The following is a 20,328-nucleotide window of genomic DNA, read 5'->3' on the forward strand; positions in this document are numbered from 1 at the left end:
TTTATTTGAGGATTTAATATATGAGATGGAGTTCTTCAGCTGAACCGAGGAGGGCAGTAATACGTCAATGAAGCTGCACATATCACACAAGAAGAAGAAGAAGAAGAAGAAGTCAGAAATCAGCCATTTGGAAAGTGCAAGGAGCGATTGTTGACGCAGGGCTGTGATTGAGAGCGGAGCTCCGATATTAACATCCGTGATGGGGAAAAAGACTCGCACAGGTACCGGCAGGAGAACCATATTACAGCTTTCACCGCCGGGACCGACCCGCAGCGCTCCAGGAGCAGCCAGAGAGGACGGTGTGGGTTCGGGGTCCGAAGGTGAGAGAATGAGAGAGAGAGACAGACAGAGAGAGAGAAAGACGCGTCGCTAGTATTATGGAGCAAGACAGCGAGAGCAAATCAGTTTGCTCAGTAAATTTGCTAGTCAGTGGTGATATTTGGCTAATCATAATAAAACTATTAATTTATTTCGTTTTTGTTATAAATTAAGGTGTTTTAATAAACAGATACAGACTGTGTGGTTCAGTTAATACGTTTTGAAGCGCCGTTTGTCAAGTTTAGCGTTAGCAACCGAGGAATGTGCGTGCTGATATAGTTTGTCAAACTGGTTATGACGTAAAAAATATAAAATCACCCATAATGATTTACTCTTATATATTACATAGAAATGTGTTATTTTAATCATGTATAAGCTACAATTTGGAGTTAGCAGCACGGCTTCACTGTGCTACAGACAAAGCGTTAGCTAAACATGCTAATTCACCCGCACCGGAAGAACAAGGATAACTTTGTTATAACGTCGTGTTTTAAAAACTTTACAAACTGTCTGTTTAATTTAGGAGACGAACCCGAGGGTAACTCCGATGGCCAGAGAGAAGTTAATGTAGTAATGAAGACACCAGCTGTGAAGGCCACACGTAAGTTATACCAGATTGCTAGCACTACCTAATAATTTATGCTGTATAACGTAATTTATAACATGTGTAATAAATGAGTCAGTGTGTGTATGTGTGTTACAAATATAAAGTGTATATATATATACACTTTATATTTGTATTACTTTTAATTATCGTACAATTTGAAAGTTATTCACTTATTTTTGTGGAAACTGATGCATTTCAAATAGAATATAAAGTTCAGCAATTCATTCATGAATAGAAAGTTTATATGTATTTGTAAACTTATTTTTAACTTTATTGCTATTTTTATTTTGTTCCATGAACATCATCATTCAGCGTAACAGAGATTTCAAAAATGAAACAACATGCTTAATTTGACCTATTATTTTAAACAATTAAAAAAGATTGGTGATGATCAGTTAGTATTTTGGGGGCTGCACTGTGATCCTTAAATAGTTTTTAAATGACATCTGATGATTCTTGTTCTAAACGTGCCTGACAATAATTTCTGGTATATAAATTATTGTTCCTTTTGAAGTGCATTTGTGTAATAAGTTTGTGTTATCTTTAGATATGCATGTAATTTGAAAATATGCTTAGTTTAAAGAATGTCATCTGTACTACATTTGATTAAATTAGACCTTGTATTTTCTTTGTAGAGGGTTTATCTCTGCTTGGTGCGTATGAAGACAGTGAAGACGAAGATGCAGCAGAAAACACATCGACTGTCACGAAGGCAAAGCATAACCAGTCTGCAGACATTGACAGCACGCTTGCCAATTTTATGGCGGTAAGTGAAATCATGAGGTACTTAAGACCAGACATATTGATATGTGCATAGTTTATACTAAAAATCTGTCTGTAGTTTTGATATGGGTTATCGTATGTCTTCCGTAAAGGAAATTGATGCTATTACGACCCAACCAACCCAGACAAGTGAATCTGAGACAGAGCTGAGTGCACCAGCCCCAACTCCTCCTCGCCCCGAACCCAAACCAGACCAGCAGACTCATGATCAGAACGGACCCGCACAGGAATTTCAATACGACACGCAGTACTCCCTCGCAGGAGGTGAGCTTTCTAGTCGGCTGGTTCTGTTTTGGACATAAATCCCAAACTAAATGAAAGAATGTGGATGTTAATACTTGCATTCTCTCGTTTGGGGATGTTGTAGCTGGGTTGGAGATGGGTGATTGGCAGGAGGTGTGGGATGAAAATACCGGCTGTTATTACTACTGGAATACTCAGACCAATGAGGTAGCCTGGGAGCTCCCGCATTACCTGGCAAACCAGATGCAAAGTCTACATCACACGGACAGGTGAGTTGGAAACATGAGGCCAGGAAAAGGGACATTTTGCTGGCAGTCAGAAGTCAGTTTTAAATTAGTTTTACTAGTTGGAAATTGTCAGTAAATAGAATATTTTACATTGTATATTTTATTTAAAAAAGGATATTTTATAGAATGCTTAATATGATCCAATAATATATAATCACTTTTATATTTTTCTAATTGTATTAATATTAACACATTCTGCTATATTATAATTTATAATGTATATTTCTGTATTTGATATACTTCTCTGTCTTTGATATTTTCCACAGTTCGTCTGTAAATGGCAATGGTGTGGCACATCATAGCAGTTATACTGAACAGCTGTCTGTTGCAGCTGCTACTGGATCTAAAAAGGAAACCAAAAAGAAGGCAATAATTATTTTGACTTCACCCTTAACTGCATGAGTTGGGAAAACTACTTGGAATTAACTTCTTTAGTCATTAGTAAAACTCTGCATCCTCTGCCCACACAGGACGTAATTGAGAGTGTTGTGGCTTTGACCAACGAGGAAGAAGAGAGGAGAGGGGTGGCAGCTACTCTCCTAGCTCCTCTTATCCCAGAAGAGGTTAAGGAGGCAGAGGAGAAGTGGAGAAAGAAGGTGCTGGCAATGGAGGAGACTGTAGAAGGGTCGCAGGAAGTAGAAGGCGGAGGCACTCCATCTGTGGACTCCCCAGCACACCGAGATACGGACAGCCAGAGTAACCAGCGGAGCAGGAACCACTCCGCAGAGTCCTCTGACAGGGAGGAGGAGGCTGAAGAGGACACCATGGAACTAGAACTAGCACTAGAGAGGAAAAAAGTGAGTTGCTTCATTGGAAATAAAATATATATATGCAATCATCATCTTAGTCTCATTTCATGCCTAAGTAAGCAAATATTGTAAATGAATGGATCTTTCATAAAAATTATATCTGGTTTCTTTTGTGAAATGGTGGTATTGTAAGTGTTTGTTGTTCTGCAGGCTGAGCTTCGTGCCTTGGAGGAAGGGGACGGCAGTGCTGGTGGCTCAAGCCCCTGTTCCGAAGCAAGTCAGGATGGGCCTCGTAATTTACTTTTGAAGAACAAATGGAAGACGTCTTTCCTCCGTGCGCCGAGTCCTGACTCAAACAGCCGGGGTTCAGACAAGGCAGGATGGGCCACTCCAGAGCACCCAGACAATGGTAAAGATTGGCAGTAATAACATGAGTGCTTCAAAATGTTTTTGTGCACCGGGAATGAATGACTTATTGAGCATTTTGTGTTTCAAGCACATTCCAAAACAGCTGAGAAGCTAGGAGAGGAAGATGAAAAGGAGAAGTCCGTATCCAAAACTCTTCATAAGGAAGAAGAGGACCTCAAGGTAATTTAAATGTATTGAAGTCAGTGTAATCAAAAATTTGACCATTTTTACTCCAATACACGCTTCTGCTTTTATTGCTTTTGTACTGCTCTAGTGCTCACAGTATATAAATCTAAAATCAAAAAACTAGTCTTATTTTACCTGTTTTCCTTTGACTTTCTTATTTCAGTGCGATTAAAATGGTCACGATTACAGAAATAAAATGAGCAGCAAAGAGCGTTTTTCGTATTCTATATATTGAACTTCATGTATACCTCTTAAGTTAATAATATGGTAATATGAAATGTTTTGTGATCGATAAAAGATTAAAAATCTTGCCTCCTTTAGTTTCAGATCGGAGAGCTTGCTAACACACTCACCAACAAAATGGAGTTTTTGGGAATTGACAAGAAAGCCATCTCGAACTTTCAACTGCTGTTGCTGCAAACAGAGGTGAGAAAACACTGATATAAAGATCATAAGTGTAGTGGTTCATGCTAAATAAATAAAACAAATATCAAGGTTGTATGTGTGTATATATATCTGTATATAATATTTGCGCTGTAAATATTTCCCTTCCACCAGACGCGGATCTCAGACTGGCGAGAGGGTGCTCTGAACGGAAACTATCTCCGGCGCAGGCTACAGGAAGCTGCCGAGCACATAAAACATTACGAACTTAACGCCACTCCCAAAGGCTGGTCCTGCCACTGGGACAGGTACGCGCTCCTTACCTTTCACATCCTTATCACTCCCCCTCCCAAAAAGTCCCCCTCCTCATGTGACGATTGACACCGCCTCCGCTGCTATGACAAACGCGCGACTGATTTGCCCTTGGTTGTATTACTGGGGAGTGTTTACATGCACGGATTAAGACAGAAGGTAATCCTGATAAGGGAGCGTCTCTAAAGAGCCAGCCTGACCACCAAAGATTTGGGCCCCATCTTATCCCCTCAAAGTCAGTCTAAAGTGTTAGGAAGGTGGTTGCGCGTGCGAGAGCTTTGAACTTTACAGGACTGGCCCCAAAATGATGGGAGAAATGAGTGACACAGAGTGACCACATGGAAGCAGCGTGTCACAAGAATCAGTAAAGGAAGACGATGCCTTACCCTCGGAGCCTGAAGGTCAGACCAATCTATTTCATTGTTTTACTGCATTTCTTTTTCCATGCACACTATCGATGACTGTTCATTAAAAATGTTGTCTTTCACCCTCTGTTGAAGATGCCTGCCTTAAGGCATCTAGCGGAGGGGTTTTGTCACTGTCAGTGAGTATTGCCATGACAATTGTGATTTGTAATAATGCCTGTAAGCTTTTCAGGATTGGAGATTTATTTTTTGCCATGTTTTTTCTTAGAGAATAAGGTGGGTTCATTATCAGTGCACCCTTTCTAATCTGGCTTCTCCTCTGGGCTCCCAGTGAAGCCCAATTCAACATTCCCTCATCAGGGAACTAGAGCCCCACTTTCCTTCGACTCTCCAATGATCTCATGACCTTAAAATCAGTTGAGGGAACAGCTGCTAAGACACTTCTGTGTGTTTGTTTCTCCACCTCTAGAGAGCACAGACGGTACTTTTATGTGAACGAGAGGACCAACGCTTCCCAGTGGGAGTTTCCAGTTGTGGAGGAGAACGAGGAAGCCAAGCCGCCCCTGTCGCCCACTTCTGGCCTCGGAGACACTAGCCAACCATCTGCAGAAGCCACTGGCGCTGTAACAGGTAAGGGTTGTGGGTAATGACATCTTAAAATTTATTTAATTTGAAACCGATGCCTACCTCAATTTGGTACAAATCCAAAAGTTTCCGCATTTGTGACGTATCTGGATGTTAAAATATTTATTTATTATGTAATAGGCTTTGTACTTGTACTAGGGTTTGACATCGTCCAATGGAGCAGTGCAACTTTTTGTTTCTTTAACTGTATTTTATTTTGATAATAAACATTTTGCAATGTTGTAAAATATGTCGTGTCTGTGTGCGCGTGAGACGCCAGCGGAATATGATCATACCAACGCTGGTGGCTTAAATGGATAGAAGCAAAACATTCAAAACGTAAGGTTTGAAAAAAATGTCAACTGTAAAGCTTTTGCAAAATAAAGAAAAATATTTTATGGTGTGTCATTTTCCTTTCCATGAACTTTGGATGGCGTGGAAAACCAGTATGTCCAGCTATAGACAGGCCCTAAAAACTGCCAGGGTCGAGCATATCCAAAAACTCATTGAAAAAACCCGAAACATATTATTTAGCACAGTGGCTAAATTAACAAATAACCAGATGCCACCGGATTCAAATATTCCACCAACATTTAATAGTAATGACTTTATGGTTTCTTCAATGATAAAATGGATAGCATCAGAAATACAATATCGAATGTAGATTCTACAGCGCCTAACACTTCAGTTTCATCCATCGCACCCAAAGATAAACTGCAGTGCTTTACAACCATAGGACAGGAAGAGCTAAATAAACTTATCACTTTATCTAAACCAACAACGTTTATTAGATCCTGTACCCACTAAATTACTAAAAGAGTTGTTACCTGTAGCAGAAGAACTGCTTCTCAATAATTTTAACTCGTTGTTATCTTTAGGTCATATCAAAAAACCATTCAAGCTGGCGGTTATTAAGTCTCTTATTAAGAAACCACAAATAGATCCTAGTGAACTGGCAAATTAGAGGCCCATAAATCTTCCATTTATGTCTAAAATATTAGAAAAGATTGTGTCTTCTCAATTGAGCTCCTTCCTGCAAAAAAATTCTGTATGAAGAATTTATTTTAGTATTTTTTGAGTCACAATGTGTGGCACTGTGTTCATTTATAAGTGAACAGCTCATGATCTAGAGTTTTCAGTATCTCAGATCTCAGTTTTCAGTATACATTTCTTAATATAGTTTACAGAGTAATAACGCATTTGTAATCGCTCGTATTTCATAAGAATAATAAGGAATATATCTGTCAATTGCCATAGTAATCATCATAAAATTGTTTGCCAGATCTTTGTGCAGTCCTTCAGACAAGCACAGCAAACCTACTTGTTTTTTGTTTTGTTTTTTTGGTCATGGTAATCCTTCCAAAAATATTGCTATTTATGAAGGATTAATTCATGATTGTTAACAAAGGGGTTTAATATAAAAAAAAATTCTCTTTTTTTTTTTTTTTTTGTAACCATTATGGCCATGTAACAATACACATCCATGACTTGTGATAAAATGTTTTTTTTATTTTATTAATTTGTTTTTCAACAGGAGCTTCGTTAGGAGATGTGCAATCTTATTGGTTGGTTCCCCAGCCTCCTCAGCCACCATTGCCTCCACTTCCTCCAGAGGATCCGCCCCCTCCACCTACAGAGCAACCACCGCCACCCCCTCCACCACCGGAATCTCCTCCTCCACCCCCTCCACCACCCTTCGAGGATGATGGAGAGATTGAGGAAGTGGAGATGGAGGATGAGGAGTCAGAGCCTCCGGCTCCTGGAACAGAAGAGTTCAAGGTCACTTTTTAGTCTGGAGAGTTAAGATTTAGTTTATTACGCTTTAGTGTATCTTGAAAGCCATATGTTTTGATGTCCTTTTCTCAGGCGGCAGAGGCAGCTGCATCTTTGGCGCTTGAGGCTAAAGGCCAGAAACGCAAAGCCCCAGGCTCAGTCCCGCTGCCCAAAACAGTCACCATTGGCAGCTGCCCCATTCTTTACGCTCAACCCATTGCTGCTGCTGGTGAGAATAAACTGCTTTTACACACATCAGTATTTTCATAGAGCATCCTTTCTTGTGGCAAGATGTTGTTTCTCATGTTCCTCTCGTTCATTCACAGCCCCACTTCTAGTTGAAAGTGCTTACTGGGGGATGACAACTGCAGCTGCACCTCCTCTGCCTACAGAGAGCATAGTCCCACCAATGCCAGCTCTGCCGCCCCAGCCACCCCCTCCTGCTCCTCAACCTCCCAGCGCCCTGGAGCCAATGAGCAAAGCCCTCACAGATAAAACAAAGAAACTAAAGAAAGAGAAGGTGGGTGTTTTTTTGTTTTTATTTTGTTCTTGTTGTTTTGTTGTTGCTTTTTGTTTTGTGTGGCCTTTTTTATTTATTTATTTATTTTTTAGTATTTTGCATTTTTTTTTTCTTTAATTTGTCTTTATTTTTTGCTTCAAGGTTTGGTGTGTTTTGTTTTGCAGTTTGTTTTGGTTCTTGGGTTTGTATTGCTGGATTTGTTTTATTCTTTTTTTTCATAAAATATTAAATGTTTAGAAACATTGGATGCCTGTTTTCCACAAGTTGGTATGATTCTTTAGGGTCTTCATGAAATGCCTGCAACATACTTCGGATAAATTTCCTCAATGGTCATGCAAAACAACACCCTTTTTACCTCGTCAAAGGTCCATGTATCTTTAAATGATAATGAGTTACTGCTCACCCACCCTTTTCTTCCAACTTTCTTTGTTTGTTTGTGTGTATTCGGTATCGCAGGGTATCGAGTTTGATACTTTTTAGGCACCGACCGAATTGTGTTCTAATATGTGTTTTGGCCATGTAATGTTGTTGAACCCATTTTTCCATGTCAAATGTAAAAGTGGGGCAATTGTGGTCTAATGGTAAGACCCGAAAGGTTACAAGGATAAGGTTCCCTGGGTGCCTCAGCAATATGGCGGTTCACTGAACTGACTGTGTGTGTATTTGTGTGCACTTGCATGGGTTAAATTCAGAGCACAAATTCCAGGTACGTTTCACCATACTTGGCCACACATCACATCAGAATATCTGCATTGGAAGGGAAAGTGAAAGTGACGTGACATTCAGCCAAGTATGACCCATACTCAGACTTTGTGCTCTGCATTTAACCCATCCAAAGTGCACACACACAGAGCAGTGAACACACACACACACACACATTGTGAACACACACCCGGAGCAGTGGGCAGCCATTTATGCTGCGGTGCCCGGAGAGCAGTTGGGGGTTCGATGGCTTGCTCAAGGGCACCTAAGTCGTGTTATTGCCGGCCCGGGATTCGAACTCACAACCCTAGGGTTAGGAGTCAAACTCTATAACCACTAGGCCATGACTTCCCCTAACATTAACCACCCTGGATTCAGATCCAGTGCCTTGGCAGAGTGAGCCACATTAGTTGACGCACTATTGCCAATGAAACATGTCACCACAGCTGATTGAGCACAAAGAAAATTGCTGACCTTCAACTGGCTGCGGGCGGAAATATGCTAATGCGGGACAGTCCGTCAGCGGTCGTGAGCAATATGACTTCATAATACAAAATGGCTTGATAATTGAGAGACTTTAGGTTTTTTGGGAATTAAAAAATGGTGTGAATGGATTTCAATCATTGCAGGGAGCTTTTGTCCACACACTGCGAAAACTCACTTATATGCAAACATGTACAAGTTAATTTTGCATCCAATGTCCACTTTAATTTAGAAAGAAAATAATTTAAACGCCGTCATTTAATATTTTTTTAAGACAAAGAAGAGCAAGACTAAGATGCCGTCCCTGGTAAAGAAGTGGCAGAGCATTCAGAAAGAGCTAGATGAAGAGGAGAAGTCGAGCTCCAGTGATGAAGACCGAGAACAGGTCAACATCAAACGCATTGAGGAATGGAAACAGCAACAGTTCGCATCGTAAGTTTGAAGACGCCATTACAAAGATGATCAGTATACGTTTGAGGAAAAAATACAGATTGTTCAAATGCTTGTCGGTTTTCTTCTCCATTTGCAGAGGGAAGTCTGGGAAAAATGCTAACTTTGAAGCACTTCCTGAAGACTGGAGGGAAAGACTGCTTAAGAAAAGAAAGATGATGAAGAGTTCATAAAAGTCTTAAACACTAAACAAGAGCCTCTGGAAGAGTTGGACTGGACTGTGTTTTGGATTTGTGTCCTACTTGCTCAGCTTCAGTGGACTTAGTTGGGCAAAATTTGAACGAATGTTTCTTTTTTTTATACACAAACATCTTTGGTCAGAGCCTATCTTACGTCAGCTGTGCTGTTAAATTCAAATGCATCATTTTGTGTCTAAAGGTATAGTTTTTTTATAGGATGTTATCAAATAAAACAGCCTCTAATGTCCAGAAGTTATTTTAAAGATGCCGTGGAACTGAAAAGAGGTTAAACGTACAGCATTTTTTTTATTTTTTATTACTCCAACCATGAAACCTGTGCACAATCTATCTTTAAATTAAAACGTAAAGAAATCGATATTAAAAGACTGTTCCATTTCTTAGGTTTCTCAGAGCTGTTCTTAGTTTCTCAGAAAAAAAACGAACAAAAAACATGTTTTGTACAATGTCAAGAGTGCGAACTATCAGCTGTACAGTGAGCTATGCGCAGTCCTGGGTGACATTGCTTAAAAAAATGCTGTACCTGCGTATCCAGCTACCAATGATTTATAAGCTAAGCTTCAATATCAGTTACACACACACACACACATATATATAAAAATGGAAACGTCAGTCTTGGATCAGATCAACTGACCACTGTTAACAAGAGTTTCAGCCATGCTTCTAAAATCATAGTTGAGACTACCATGTCCTTTGCACTTTAAAGTATGCTTCATATGTGAACTATATCATTTTTTTCCACTGATGATGTTGTGATAGTCAACTCATGTGCCAACTTCTTTTTTTCTCTCTGTAATATTAATGAACATTTTTCACTAAATGTCTTTTTAAATCGAAAAAAATCGATGTTCATTGTAAATGTTCCCTGAACTGGGTATGTAGAGATATTCACCGTTTTCTACATTGTAAATAATAAAAAATTCTACAAATATTTGGTTTAAGCCACTTTTTTTGAACTCTTTATTTATTTTTGGATGTAAAAATTAAATTCAGTTGTTACTATTATCAAAGCTATTGAAACATTTAGTGAAATAAAGTGAATAATTAAAATAAGATGTTTAATGCTAACATGTCTACATCTAAACTTACAATTAATGTATGAATATTTCAGGCAACATTTGTCATGTACGTTTATGACTCTCTAAAAAATTAACCGAAATCCAAAAGGAAAAAGTAATACGGAGTTGCATGCATTGAGGTTTGGGAATTCAGGTGAGTGATTGCACAAAATTGACTGCTGCTTTGCAGATTACAGTCTAATATTACCATGTGGGTTAACATAGTCAATGCCTGTTAACCTTTTGCCCCTTTGCTTGAACTTTTTGTTCTCTTATGCCGTTGAATAAAATAAAATTAGTTGATCCATACGAGATATTTATTTTGGTATGTCTTCAGCATAATGGATTTCTCTTGGTTAAGTTATTCGAGTCAGCCTTTGGATGGGTTTAACATCGTTTGACTATGGATTTTCTATGTCTTCTATTCCAGCATTACATATTATGCTTACATTTTGTTACTATATTCGTAGAGAATGGCTCTTCTGTACATTCAGGTGTCCCCATCAAAAGAGAATGGGAGGGCAACTAAGCTTCCACTGCTTCAGACCTGCTCAACTCACCATCTGAGAGCAAAGACTCTAACTTAGAAGAGGAGCAGGAGGAACCCAAGCCATGTCAAAGTCAGTTAAATATGTAAAGCTCTTGGATCTGGGTCTGTTGACAGTGATGTGAAGTATGGAAACCCTTTTTGCCATATTAGAAAAAAACATGCTTTGTTAAATCACAGTTGTGGCACCAAAAGTTGAAATTATGAAATAAGAAGTCATTAAAACACAGTAATTAAGTAATAAGGCATACCTTTAATTATCTTAATGTATGTTCCATAATTATGACTTTTATATAATCATTTTAAATTTTATTTGAGAATTTAGACTTTTACTCTTGACATTATACATGACATTATTTTTTCATAATTACGACTTATGACATTATGACTTTTTGGTCAATTACATTTTTTTTTTTTTGTCATCTTTTATCCCAGAATTGTTTTTTTTTTTAAATCACATAATTATGAAAATATGACAATTTAAATTTGACTTCTCATTACTAAGACTTCGTATGTCATAACTATGACTTTTACTTCATAATGTCAGAATTTAGAATTCTTCTTTCGTAATTATGACTTTTTAATTCCATAATTAAGCATGCTTTTCTTTCTTTCTTATCTGGTAGAAATGCGCTTCCATAATATAGCATGTTATGATGTCAAATAGAAAAAATATTCACATTATTAAAATAAATCAGTAATAAACAAATGCTAAAAATAATGATTAAGTCACAATTAAGACATACAATTTTTGATTTAATTGTCAGAATTCTCATTTCATAACTTTTTTCTTATAATTATCAGTTGTTATTTTGAATTCTTATTTCCTAATTCAGACTTTTTAAAGTCATAATTAGTATCCATCAAAGCAAACTTTTTTTTCTTGTGTGGTGGATATTGGCTCCCATGGTGAAGCATGATATGTCAGTTAAAATATTGTAGTTTATGAGACCTAAATAGGCTTGATCCCATGTAAAGATGCCATACTGTATCTTGCAACAAATCACTACCAGTGATAACATAATTATTGATATTTTTGCATTTGTCTCAAGTTCTTTCTAGTTGTCACATAATATGTTACACTTGAGTCTGAGCATCTCGTTCCTATTTGAAATTCATGGTCTTTATAAAAGATTCAATCAGCCAGCAGGTGATGAACCAGCTCGTGTGAGGAAGCACTGTCTACTGCACAGACCCAGGTAAGAAAATAGTGTAAAAATCTGTAGCTACTTCCAAACTTTGGTTTTATATCCTCACCTGTTGGTTCACCACACCATTTAGCCACAAAAACAATCTGCTTAATCTACTCTCGTGTGGATGGGACTGGGAGCAGAGGACCCATTAAAAGTGCCACGTCTTGAGCCAACCATCATGAGGAGACTATATCTATATTCTGGGTGAGGAACATAAGGGAAGGCATCACCTACCACTTCACCATCATCAACCTGATGAAGGCCAGAGGTTTGTATAGTGCCCGAATGCTCTATTCTGAACACCCTGCCTGGCTGAAGGGGGAAGGATGGCAGCGAACAGGTACCAATATTCAGTGATTTCTCAACATATAACTTTGAGGTTCAGTTATCATTTGATTTGTCAATTTGTCAGTGTCATATAACTGACAAATATATATTTTAAATATATTTTAAATGGAGCAACATTGTCTGGAGGAGTTAGGGCTGTTATTGAGACAACAGGTCAGACAGAAGCTGGGAAGAGAAGAGGACTCTTTAAAGGATCTGTCTGACATTGACATCGAGTCCAGGTAAGAATACAGTCAAATAAAAACATTCCATTCAGATATGTTTGAAAAACATCCTGTGAGCATATGAACTGCTTGTCAGATTATTTCACAATGTTGATATTCTGTGCAGCACAAGTGGATCAAACAGCACTGAATCAGATGGACTTTCTGTTCATCTTCTAAATGCTGCAAACCAGGTTCATTATGGAGCAAAACCATCTCTGTGACATCTTTAAGATTTTACTCAATTTTCCTTAATGTTCTGTGGTTTCTATAACAAATGCAGGGTGAGAAAAAACACCTAAGAAGCCGCAAAGAAAGAAACAGACCAAAATTATTCAAAGGAACATCAAACATTTGGTAGGTCTTACTAAATATACATTTTTATAGGTTATTACTTAAAGATCATGATCTTAAATCTGCAAAATACTCAATATATCAATATATTTAGATTTTTACATTTATTTTAGAAAGTTTTTAAATAGTTTATTTCAAATGTTATGTAAATTCTATTTAAAAGTAAGTGTAAGGTTTAATTTACAAGCATATTCATTATATCTGTATACATTTCTTAAGGACCCTGTACCCTCAAATAAAGAAGTGGTCAAAAATGAGAATCCAAGAGAAAACTATACGTTTTGTGAAGGACACTAAAAAACAAAAGGTAATTCTTTATGCGAGTTTACTCCAAAATTATCAGCAAAAACAGTAAAAGGGGTGTAACAACAATATAAAAGAAATGGATAATGAAAAGTGTCATTCTCTATGCTGTGTAGATGTTGTGTCCGGTAAGGGCGAGTCAGACAGTGTGGTCTTGGATCCCTCATCCCACCATTCACATTGGTGTTGTAGAAAATGTTGTAGATCTATGGGATGACAGACCAGAAAAGGTAACCCTTCTGGATTCATATTTAGGATAATTGACATTGTCGGGCAGTGACCATCAAATCATTTTTGCTAACAGAAACAAACCCTGTTTATTCCAGATCCTGTTGCTTCTGGACATAAAACATATCAGCATGCTACCTCATCAGCCCCCCAGGGGCACAGACCCTAGCTATTGGAGGTCAGAAAAGATGTCCGTCTGTACCAGCCTCCAGAGAAAGATCCCTGACTATACCAAACCAACCATACACAATACCCCCCTACCCTGATTACAGACCTCACCAAGAAATAAAAGGTATGTCTTTTTACCATGGGGTACAAATCTTCAAATTCACTTAGTAGTGAACAGGATTCACAATGAACCAACCACTGGAATTGTTTCTTATTTTTACCTTTGCTTTTCAAAACTTAATGCCGATAATCTCTTTATAGCTAGAGCGTGGTTATCAGATCTGACCCCCTATAATAGTTTATTGGGACACAATATTGATACATAATACAGTCCATACAATCACAAATCTTAATCACAAAATTTTCACTTCAAAGTCATTCACAGAGCATATTTAACCACACGCATATGCTATGAGATATATATATATATATATATATATATATATATATATATATATATATATATATATATATATATATATATATATATATATATACAGGATATGGGTGGGATTGTAATTTTTGTCAAACAGGTAGCCTTGACATGCTGATACATACCGTATGCTTTTTGGGGGGTTAGTAGTTATGAAATATGTTTTCTTTCCTTTACAAATTACAATTTATTTTTGTATACCTTACCAAAATAATAAAAACACTGAATTGTGACCACATAGACGACATATTCATAATTTGGCTTTGTCTGACAGAAAGAAACTTTCAGAAAAAAATTTCAGTGAGAGGTAAGTTACAAATTACATTTTACAGTGGAAGTGTAAAGTGGCATAATAATACTAGGGCACCTTTGCAGCTGTATAGCAATGCCCTGGCAGGAATTATTTAAGTAATTCACAGAGGAGAGGAATTGTTAAATAAAGTCGTTATTTTTTTTTCTTTGTGTACAAAAAACATTGTCGTCGCTTCATAACGTTAACATTGAAATACTGACGGGAGTTGGACTATTCTTACAATGCTTTTCATACTTTCCTGGACTTTGACACTGTTATTTATTTGGCAGCGGACAGTCACAAGCCTACCGGTTTTTATCTAAAATATATTAAATTGTGTTTCGAAGACAAACAAAGCTTTTGTGGGTTTGGAACCACACGGGGGTAAGTGATTAATGAGAAAAATTATATTTTGCGATGGAGTAACCCTTTAAGATGTTGTAGTTTTTTCCACATTATAAGTTAGTTTCATTTTCACAATGTTGCAGAAACTCAGTTTTAACATTCATCAAATCAACAACATCTTATGACAAATTTTGGACTCATTATAGTAATATCATAATATAACTTTATTTTTTTTATACATTTAAATTGCATTATTTACATCTACATTGCTCTAGTTCCAAACGATGAAAATCCGTCAGTTCAAAGTCTTTTGTGTAATGCCAGCATTACAGGGTTAATATGTACAATTGATTTACAAGACCGTTTCCATAGACGTCAAGGTGTCCGAACGATCAAACGTGTCATAAAAACGCAGACAGGTCTTGTACTGCAGGAGTTTCTCATACAGGTGACTGTGTCCTGCCCCGCTACTCAGATCCACGCTCAGATCTGTGTACCTGCTAAAACATCATAAAGATTCCTCTGTCGGTATTCAACACTCCAATTATTCATTACGTCTATAAGCTTGAACCTTACCTTTGTGATATTCTCCAGAACGCCAGAGTGTTTATAGCCATTAATGTGGCCAGTGTAAAGAAAAACCTCTCCATGTTGCCGCTGCTGAGGTTATTAGGATAGAAGTTTCCTGTAATCATTAAACACAATATTGAGCTCATGTTCTGAGACTTGACATTGCGCCACAAGAACAAGTTCAACACTTTCAAGAGTGAAGTATGTTTACCTCCTGACACAAAATAAAGGACGTGAATGAGGAAAGCCCCTAGAAAGCAGCCTCCTCCATATGAGAGGGTTAGGAAATGTAAGGAGACACCTCTAAGGTTGCTGGGAGTCAGACAGAAGGATATGAGTGAACCTGAGCAGAGGAACAGGAGAAGAGGGGGATTTCATGATGGTCACATGGCTGAATTTTGGGATTGAATCAATATGTTGAAAATGTATATATTGAGAATTCATACATGCTGGTGTCACAAAGGCTTCTGCCACTCCCAGTAAAATGTACTGGGGCGTAAGCTGGAAACAGGTCATAGAGGACACATGCAGGACCTTTCCTGATAATGTCTGCTCCACTTGTGGGCGGTCCTTCCTGTGGATTTCGGATATCCCTGCCAGTAGTGCTGAGAGAGCTGCACAGGCATGACCCATAGCTGTAAGGAAAAGTAGTTTATATAACAGTAAAGCATTAGGTTTTATATGTATAAAATGTACATATAAATTGCTATTATAGCATTTCAAAAGTACTAGGCCTTTAGGTATCAGTATAAGTGCCACTGCTGAATAGGGGTGTAATGGTACGTGTATTCGTACCGGACCGTTTCGGTACAGGGCTTTCGGTACATTGCAAGTGTGCACCGAATGACCGAATGCAATATTTTTTGTGCGGAACATAGATACATTTTTGTTTTTCCACACGAACATATTAAATTGTGGAAGTCTCTGCGTTCAGCGCAAATCCCGCCCTGCAGCTGATTCTAAAGTTTTCAAAAGGCATCACGCGAGTGTGAACATCACTACAACTAGGAAAAAAACGATTGTAATTCAAACGCAGCTCCCGTCGGCATTTAAACAGACCTTTGCTCTTAATTCCGATCGGTCCAACGCAATAACGAAATCTGAGCAGGTCTAAAAACTGAAATTGTTGTTGCTGCACTTTACACTTTGGAAAAGTTATATATATATATATATATATATATATATATATATATATATATTATATGAGCAGGCCTACAAAGCTGGGATTGGTAATGCTGCACTGAAATCATATTTATTTATATTTTTCATTATATTTTATTATGTGATATTGGTTTGAGACAGAGTATTTTATTTAGTGGAGAACTTAAAGCAACTGCAGCATTATTTTATTTCTTATTTCTTATTAATTTTTTATTTTATATATATATATATATATATATATATATATATATATATATATATATATATATAATTAAAGTGTTTAAAAAAAAGACAAACAAATTGTTAAAAAAAGTTTAAAGTAATAAACAACCTGCAGTTTAATGTTTGAATTTCTTTCCCTTACTGTACCGAAAATGAACCGAACCGTGACTTTAAAACCGAGGTACGTACTGAACCGTGATTTTTGCGTACCGTTACACCCCTACTGCTGAATCAACTCCTAATACTTCGGCTCATTTGATAGACACTTTACAATCCCATGTGAGGATTCACATGCTGTCATGATTAAGGTATATATGAGTTTCCCATTTGGATATTGGACATGATCGGTTTCTCAAGTCATATTTACAAAGTGCAAACTCTTGGAAAAATATTCCCAAAGTGGGACATTTCCAGTAGCACACGAAGGCAGGATAAGCTGAACAAGCAGTTCATTCATTGTAGTAAGGATGCTCACTTATGAATGTGGCTGGTGAGGGCAGCATTTTCTTTGGAGACTGGTAGCAGGTGTTCAGAAGCTCCAGCAGTGGGGCTAAGATCAGCACCGGCAGGATACTGATGACCTTCATCACTGCTACTGGCAGGAGAAAGCCATTGAGTTTTAAGTTGGAATGCATCGTCTGTAGATAATAGCCCGATGGGATCTATTAAAAGAAGTGAAATAAAAGATATTACAGAAGCTAATTGCTGAACAAAAGTATAGATTCAACTAAAAATGAAGCTGTTACAAATTCACCTGGGTAATGCAAGCTCGATATAAAAGCTGAAGTCCATAGAGAGGGAAAAGTTTGACTAGGACCTTGACGTTTTCCACACTGGTCTCGCTGTAACGACCCCCGTTGTTTTCCTTAGCACGGTCTAGCCAGCTGGCAACGTCTCCGCTTAAATGGCGATAATGGAGGCAGCACATTTTCAGAGAATTGAGGAACACTCCCAGCGTAGTTAGCAAGGAACTGCCTGTTAGAGAAAATCCAAAGTTGTTAAGGAACAGAAGTCAGAAACAAATGAACAATTCACCATTGTCAGTTATTTTTAATTTAATTTCTCAGAAAAAATTATCGGACAAGACATGTATTTCTGTGTATATGTATCATGAATGGCATTTTTACCTTTTTTTGGACGGAAAGTTAGCTTGTTGTGCACCATGTGAATGGCGACGAGGGCGAGCAGAACAGAGGTGAAAGGGATGAGAAAGCACAGGTTTTTGGCAATCGACTGCTGAATGTAGGCAATCCCCAAAAAAACAACAGTTGAGTTCAGGTTGACCAGCCAGTAAAACCTGTGGATTGTACATAGCTTCAGCATTTGAACCTGGTGTACAAAGTGATTCTGGAAACCTTGTAATGTAAAACCTTTTAAATTCTCAAGAGATTTAAAGTAGTTTAGAAAAAAACGTTTCAAATTATTATCAAGTACTTGAGTCATAACAGTAGTCCAATGGACGCCGCCATATTAAGATCACACTTTATCTCAGTAAACATGTTTTTAGACACTTTTCCAATGAAAATAAATGATTTATGGTGATTAGCACATTTCTACAATGTAAACTGCAAACTTTTGCTTTTTACATCCATACAACTAGGTGTCAATAGTACAAGAACAAGATGGCTGTAGAGCAAATTCTGTGCTGTGGTAATTTAGCTTCTTACCAGTTGAAGAAGGACAGGAGCTGGTGTTGATCACAGCCTTGAAGGTGATAGGCTGCCATTGGGCAGAGGATGGCACGGATGCCACCAATGCCAAGGGCCACTGCAACCAGCCCCGTGTAGAATAGTATGTGCTGCTCATGAGGTTCAAGTCGATGCACAATATTATGTGTGTTTATATAGAAATCCTCAAAAGGGAATGCGACCACAGGAAGCAAGGCGGTTCCTATAAAAAATGGACCAACAACAGGAAGTCAGTTATCTAGGTGTTATAGACACTTGATGGCAACTTTACATGCCCTTCTGAAAAGACCAGCAGATTGTTGCTAGACCAGGACCAAACTGGCCTTAACCAGTCTAGACCAGTATAAAAAAGCATTTAAGGTTAAGGCTTTTCTTATAGCAGTGGTTTTCAACCTTTTTTTATTCCAAGGTCCAACCAATTATTCAACGTATACGATATCTCTTCTAATACTAAAGGCAAAACTGCTTGTTTTCAAACGTATTTTAATATATCTGAGTTTCTGTTAATAAATAGTTAACTATGATTAATTCTCTGATGCACAACTTTCAGAACTTGAATATTTAGATCTTTACAACTGTTTGATCTTTCATAGAAAAATATGTTTTATTTAGAGCACATTGTCCTTCAACTTCAGATGTCTTAACATGGAACAGTAATACACACAAAGACAACACTTCTCTCTCTACGCTGTTCTAGTGCACCTCCAAATGAGTGCCAGGAAGTTACATTAGGCTAAAATCCTGAACAAAACCAATGGCTTTGAGCAAGATGCTAAAGATTAGATTATAGTGTACCAAGGATTCACTACAATGGCAACCACTAACCGAAGAAATGAAGGAGTGCACATAAACAGAGAACTGTTGTCCTCCCCAAGCACGTCTCGGCAAACCATCCCACAAGAACCGGTGTAAGTACGCTGGCTCCCACAAAGCACGTGTTCACCATGGCTGCTTGGTAACTGCTGTATCCCAGCTTGATGGTGCAGAACAGGATCATATTGCAAACAATCCCAAAGAAGGTGAACCTCTCAAAAAGCTCCACGAAGAGTACACAAATGATCACCTGCAGCTTCTTACGTGCCTTGCGCGGCTTGGTGATTGTCCGGGGATATGAAGACGTGCAGATCCCATGAGAGAGGTGGCTATCATGTGTATCAAAAGCATCTATGGGCGACATGCTGCTTCTAGAGATCTTCCTGTGGAAGTGAGATTCAGACAGTGCTGGAGCTCCATCTCCGTTACCAGAGAGCCAGACCAGCAATTCCTCACAAACTTGTGAAATCACGCCGTGTCTCATGACTGAGGCTTCTGGGTAATGCTTAAGGGATGCCACTCTTCACTAATATATTGAACTTCGTTGTTCTTCAAATCTCATTAAGAAGGATGACGTGGAGAAGCACACGGGAGCACTGATGATGAAAGAGGTTTCAGAGATGTGAGACATACTTTGATAATGAATGTTTTCAGAGAACCGGCGAAGAGCATGCCATATGGCGAAAAGCACGTTTATTAGGTTTTGAAAGGACACATTGAAAGCATCAGTTGTATAATGATTTAAAGATGTTTTATGAAGCCAGGTTCCAGCTTTTAATATTAGGAGCAGCCGTCCCGAACCCTTGGGGAGTTGGGCCTGTACTTTTTATGCTTGTTTATTTATTCAAATGGTGTGAAGCTGAAGGACCTAATGATATGACTCTCAAATCCATTTCACAAGTATGTATCAGCATGGTGATGGCAAATAAGATAATTAAACTTTTAAGCACACAAGGTGCTGCTAGTGTATAACACCCCACTGTGAGAGGTGGTCAAGAGGCAGTGTCAAAT

At 38.1% G+C, this 20,328-nt stretch overlaps 2 protein-coding genes across 2 annotated transcripts; one reads left to right on the forward strand and one right to left on the reverse strand.

The window, feature by feature from the left end:
* The first annotated feature begins 102 nt into the window (after nucleotides 1-102).
* On the forward strand, nucleotides 103-10,322 carry LOC127947013 (formin-binding protein 4). Its single transcript, XM_052543906.1, has 17 exons — nucleotides 103-320; nucleotides 842-919; nucleotides 1,561-1,691; nucleotides 1,801-1,972; nucleotides 2,076-2,220; nucleotides 2,505-2,604; nucleotides 2,709-3,035; nucleotides 3,198-3,396; nucleotides 3,484-3,575; nucleotides 3,903-4,007; nucleotides 4,140-4,273; nucleotides 5,112-5,272; nucleotides 6,801-7,045; nucleotides 7,133-7,268; nucleotides 7,366-7,559; nucleotides 9,019-9,176; nucleotides 9,274-10,322. The coding sequence occupies exons 1-17, from the start codon at nucleotides 200-202 to the stop codon at nucleotides 9,365-9,367; spliced, it is 2,592 nt and encodes an 863-aa protein (XP_052399866.1). The 5' UTR covers nucleotides 103-199; the 3' UTR covers nucleotides 9,368-10,322.
* Nucleotides 10,323-15,123: 4,801 nt separating this feature from the next.
* slc15a5 (solute carrier family 15 member 5) lies at nucleotides 15,124-19,903 on the reverse strand. The gene is made up of 9 exons (XM_052543315.1): nucleotides 19,330-19,903; nucleotides 18,484-18,706; nucleotides 17,944-18,113; nucleotides 17,571-17,791; nucleotides 17,292-17,478; nucleotides 15,880-16,068; nucleotides 15,645-15,776; nucleotides 15,440-15,548; nucleotides 15,124-15,360 (listed from the first exon to the last, which is right to left on the reverse strand). Exons 1-9 carry the CDS (start codon nucleotides 19,799-19,801, stop codon nucleotides 15,216-15,218), a joined length of 1,848 nt encoding a protein of 615 aa, XP_052399275.1. The 5' UTR covers nucleotides 19,802-19,903; the 3' UTR covers nucleotides 15,124-15,215.
* Nucleotides 19,904-20,328: the final 425 nt, after the last annotated feature.

This window comes from Carassius gibelio, chromosome A25 (assembly GCF_023724105.1).
Source record: "Carassius gibelio isolate Cgi1373 ecotype wild population from Czech Republic chromosome A25, carGib1.2-hapl.c, whole genome shotgun sequence".
NCBI classification, from domain to species: domain Eukaryota; kingdom Metazoa; phylum Chordata; class Actinopteri; order Cypriniformes; family Cyprinidae; genus Carassius; species Carassius gibelio.

Coding starts and splice junctions, on each gene's coding strand:
- LOC127947013 (XM_052543906.1), top strand. CDS start 200: ATGGGGAAAAAGACTCGCACAGGTACCGGCAGGAGAACCATATTACAG. Junction 1,692..1,800: donor CGCTTGCCAATTTTATGGCG/GTAAGTGAAATC, acceptor TCTTCCGTAAAG/GAAATTGATGCTATTACGAC. Junction 7,046..7,132: donor CTGGAACAGAAGAGTTCAAG/GTCACTTTTTAG, acceptor TCCTTTTCTCAG/GCGGCAGAGGCAGCTGCATC.
- slc15a5 (XM_052543315.1), bottom strand. CDS start 19,801: ATGAGACACGGCGTGATTTCACAAGTTTGTGAGGAATTGCTGGTCTGG. Junction 18,707..19,329: donor TGCACTCCTTCATTTCTTCG/GTTAGTGGTTGC, acceptor CATTTTTTATAG/GAACCGCCTTGCTTCCTGTG. Junction 18,114..18,483: donor CTCCTGTCCTTCTTCAACTG/GTAAGAAGCTAA, acceptor TACAATCCACAG/GTTTTACTGGCTGGTCAACC.